Source organism: Solanum tuberosum, unplaced genomic scaffold, assembly GCF_000226075.1.
Source record: "Solanum tuberosum cultivar DM 1-3 516 R44 unplaced genomic scaffold, SolTub_3.0 scf00072, whole genome shotgun sequence".
Classification (NCBI taxonomy): domain Eukaryota; kingdom Viridiplantae; phylum Streptophyta; class Magnoliopsida; order Solanales; family Solanaceae; genus Solanum; species Solanum tuberosum.
This window is the reverse complement of record NW_006238999.1, coordinates 1,785,800-1,789,997: the sequence shown is the minus strand read 5'-3', so window position 1 is coordinate 1,789,997 and position 4,198 is coordinate 1,785,800. Positions and strand designations below refer to the sequence as shown.

Sequence of the window (4,198 nt, the reverse complement as noted above, 5' to 3'; positions counted from 1 at the left end):
GGGGGGGGGGGGGGGGGGGATTGGAGAGAAATAAACTATTGCAAGTTCATCTAAAATAAAAACTAAAATGGGTGGTAGAATTAAAAGGATATTAGGCAAGCAGTTAAGTGGCTCCTTCCATTTGCTGGGAAGTATGTGTATCATTCAATAGGATGATATGCGATAAACATCATCCAATCCAGCTTGTCAAAAAGGAAAAAAAAAAGATAAATAGATAAGCGCATCTTTGAATGTTTCCTTCTATGGGCAGCCTCTCAATCGGATTACATATTTTAAATATCTTGAACTGCTTATCCTTCATCTCTCTTTTATGATCTTTTCCTTTTATCAACTTGGGTCAAAAGTTGAAGTGGTAGAGTGAAAGATGGTTCATTTTCCTATTTATATAATAGTTCTCATAGAGGGTGATTGTTTAGTATCACAGGTGGTGCCACTTTTTGTGCGGTTGCATCTCTCAGATTGATGGGATTAATTGAAGATGATATATTATCAAAGAATGTATCCTCTTGTTTCATAAACGTGCCCTTGCTTCTAGACTGGTGCCTACAGGTAAAATTTCATTGAATACTGTATGAAGTTCTTATATTGCTCTGCTACATATGCTTTTCAGTATTCCTCCAAAGATTAAACGTATATGATTTAAAGATATCAGATTACAAACAGTAAAGAAAGTGTAATGTAGCACAAAGTAAGGAAGTAGGAAAAAAGAACTCCGGCAGTGATGACTATTTGTCAAATTCAATCCTTTGACGGAGAAATTGTCCATACCATCTTTCTGTCTTGCATTTGGTGTAACTCAATGTTGCTTCTTGTAGAGACAGGCAGCCACTGATGGTGGATTCCAAGGTAGACTAAACAAGGCTACTGACACCTGTTATGCTTTCTGGTGAGTTTGAATTGCTTTATCTTCAATAGATATTATTTTTATTTCTTCTGGCCTGACAAGTTGATATCCTTGATTAGGGTGGGAGGAGTTCTAAAGATCTTAGGGGCTCACAAGTTCATCGACCATGAAGGCTTACGTAAATTTCTTTTCACCTGTCAATCCCAGGTGCTACGGCTTCTCCTCTTTCTTTTATCTCATCTATGATTGCTTGAACATTAGCACCGACTTTTTTCAGCTTGCTAAAATTCAAACCTTTTTTTTGTTGTTGTTCTACAGTATGGTGGTTTTGGCAAGACTCCGGAGCAGCTGCCAGATCTTTATCATGCCTATTATGGATTTTGTGCATTTAGTCTGTTAGAGGAACCCGACCTCAATTCAATCTGCACTGAACTGGGTACAACAATTGGACCTGTGCAGCTGCTATGAATCTCGCCTTGCGCTCACGATCACAATGATTTTCAAGGCCCAGGTACAATTAAGTTGCTTCGAGATAGAAGTATTGATACTTTTTATCTATTTCTTTTAGTCTTTTCTGTGTATTATTAAGCTATAGCATATTTGATTCAAGATGTTTTTTGGCATTGATGATACAGCTTTATTTTCACCTTGTTTTGTTCATTACCTTTGAAAGTGATCACCTAATTATCGTAGCATTTTTAACATTCTGCTCCGAGATGTTAATGATAGTGGCTTTGTCACAAGTAGTCGCCTATCTAATAATTGATTTGTCTAGTGGTAAGAGCGTACCGCGTGATATGTGGGTTAAGTGCATGTCACGGATTCGGATCCTGCCAACAAAAGCTTAGTATTTAAGTGGAGGATAGTAAGTGGACTCATTATCCACCAAGTTTTCAACCTTGCACAATTGGCCTTGGGGATCTCTTGGTTATCCAAAAAAAAAAACTTGAATTTGATCATGTATCACAGAACGCACTTTGTGGGATTATACAAGGTATGTTGTTGTATCATGGGTTGTGGTGTAAATGGGTCCCGTGACCCCCTCCAGACCATGTGGGGCGGTGGTGACAAGTTTCGAACAGACGACCTCATGGGTGCAAAGTGGGGCTCACAATCATCAATCCGCAATCAAGTAAGGTCATTTAACTCATATGTAGGTTAATACATTAGTTCTATGAGTGATAAAATTTTCGGTCCTCGTTTGATAGAGTCCTCTCGTCTTCAAATCTTGGGTCCACGTTTGCATGTAAAGCCCATTTAAAGGAGAAAACATTTTTTATCGTAATATTTTCATTTTCAAGATAGGAATTTTAAGACTTCTGATCAAGGATGAGGGATGATAATGTTCATTCCACCGTAACCTTACTTATTTCCTTGCCCCTTTTTTTTTCAAGATGTCTATTTCATTTTTATTTGACACTATATAGTAATATTTTCATTTGTACTATATAATATAATAATATATTTTTAAAAAGGTTGTTAAAGGCAAATGGACCAAATGATTCTTTAAGGTGAATTTTACCTTTCGGCCTGCGACACGAGATATAATCACGGGCAAGTGTACATGTTTGTTCTTTACAGAAAATGCCAATTTTTCACCACTCTCCACAATTTATTATTTTCATCTCTCCTACTTTTGTCATTATGTTTTAGTTGGTACTTTATCTTTGGTCCAACTTTATATAATCACTAAAAATAAAAGGTACTTAAAGAAACAACAATTTGTTAATTCCAAATTTTGATACACATAGAGATGTGATTGAAAAGAGTCGAATTGATCACGCTTGATGATTGAAAAAAGAATAACAAAATTAGTATTTGATCGAAAAAAAAGTAAGGTTATAGACATCATAATCATCTATCTAAATCATTTCGTGTCAATGGGGCTTCAAACATTCAAAATATGTTGGGATTATTGAAAATGACATAGCATTCCTGGTGATAGTTATCACCTTTTATCATTAAATAGGGATGTTGAATTTGAGTTCAAAGAATGGAGATTATTTTGATAAAGAATGTTTTATCTGAGTTTGAACTCTAAAAATAGACTCTTTTCATGTGAATTTATTTGATGCAAATTCTTCATTAGAGACTCTTTCTATCTCATAGTGAATTTATTCGATGTAAATTTAAATTAGTCGGATTAATAGATTTCAGATGTTCATTGGTGAGTATTTAAAGGGGAAAAGGGTATTTATTTTAATTTTAAACTTTATTTACTAGAGGGGAAAATTTAAAAAGTGAAAAAGGAAGGCTTTTCTTTATCTCTTTGTCTGAGTTAGAAAAAAAATGAAAATGCATAAACCCAAAAAAATCAAGAAAGTGCTTTTGTGGTGGGTCAATCAATTTTCAAATGAAAATTATACATGTGTTAAAGAAAAGAAATTAGTGAAAGATCATTATGATTTAAGAGCATGCATAAAAAGATGGGGAAGTTTATGACTTGTAAATGAGATATTACACAAAGCAATATGGAAAGTAAAAAAACTTCAACCACAACCACAATATACCCATTATAATTCTACAAGTGGATCTGAATAGGATAAAATAGACTCTCGGCTCAAGAATAAGCAATTGGAACTAACAGTGTGAGTTTCATATTATGGTAACAACTCAACTCGGGGAAGGATCCGATCACATTGGATTTCATATACACAACTTTATCTTGCATTTCTATCCTAGTTTGTTTTCGCAACTTGAATTCGTGATAATTTGATTACATGAAAACTATTATATCTTATTTATTTATTTTCTTAGGTAGTGTTGTCATTATCTCCTTGAATGATTACAGGTGTATTTTGACAGAAATTGAATAGAAACAAACCAACCTCCTCCCCCACCCCCCACCCTCCACCAAATAACTACTTGCATAGTGGAATCTGGACATTATTTGCAGTGTGGCAGACTGCAAAGAATGTTGTTCCCCCTTTGAAAATTTCAGAAAACATTGCATTGTGACTTGGCTTTTATCATTAACTTTACCTTCAACTTCATTCAAGTATGATAACAGAACTTAACTCATTATAATGTTAAAGTATAAAATAAAAAATAAAAAATGGTCAACTTTTAAGTATCACTCGTTATGCTAACACTTTGTTATTCTCTAAAAATGATCGAAAGGTCAACTTTTGGGTATCAGATTATGACTTATCACTTGTTATGCTAACACTTTGTTACTCTCTAAAAATGACTAAAAGGTCAATTTTCGAGTATCTGGTTATGATAGATCATTCGTTATGCTAACATTTTGCTACACTCTAAAAATGATCGAAAGGTCAACTTTCGAATATCAGGTAATGATTCATCATTCGTTATTCTAATACTTTGTTACGCTCTAAAAATGTATCAGGTAAT

General features: G+C 34.2%; 1 protein-coding gene across 1 annotated transcript in view; it reads left to right on the top strand.

Moving 5' to 3' along the window:
* LOC102580719 (geranylgeranyl transferase type-1 subunit beta) overlaps window positions 1–1,584 on the top strand; it is a 6,918-nt gene extending 5,334 nt beyond the window's left edge. The window contains exons 8-11 of the mRNA XM_006345894.2: window positions 425–549; window positions 816–886; window positions 964–1,051; window positions 1,163–1,584. Of these exons, the coding sequence (XP_006345956.1) occupies window positions 425–549; window positions 816–886; window positions 964–1,051; window positions 1,163–1,312 (434 nt within the window). The 3' untranslated portion in view covers window positions 1,313–1,584. The remainder of the gene's footprint in view (window positions 1–424; window positions 550–815; window positions 887–963; window positions 1,052–1,162) is intronic.
* The last annotated feature ends 2,614 nt before the right edge of the window (window positions 1,585–4,198 follow it).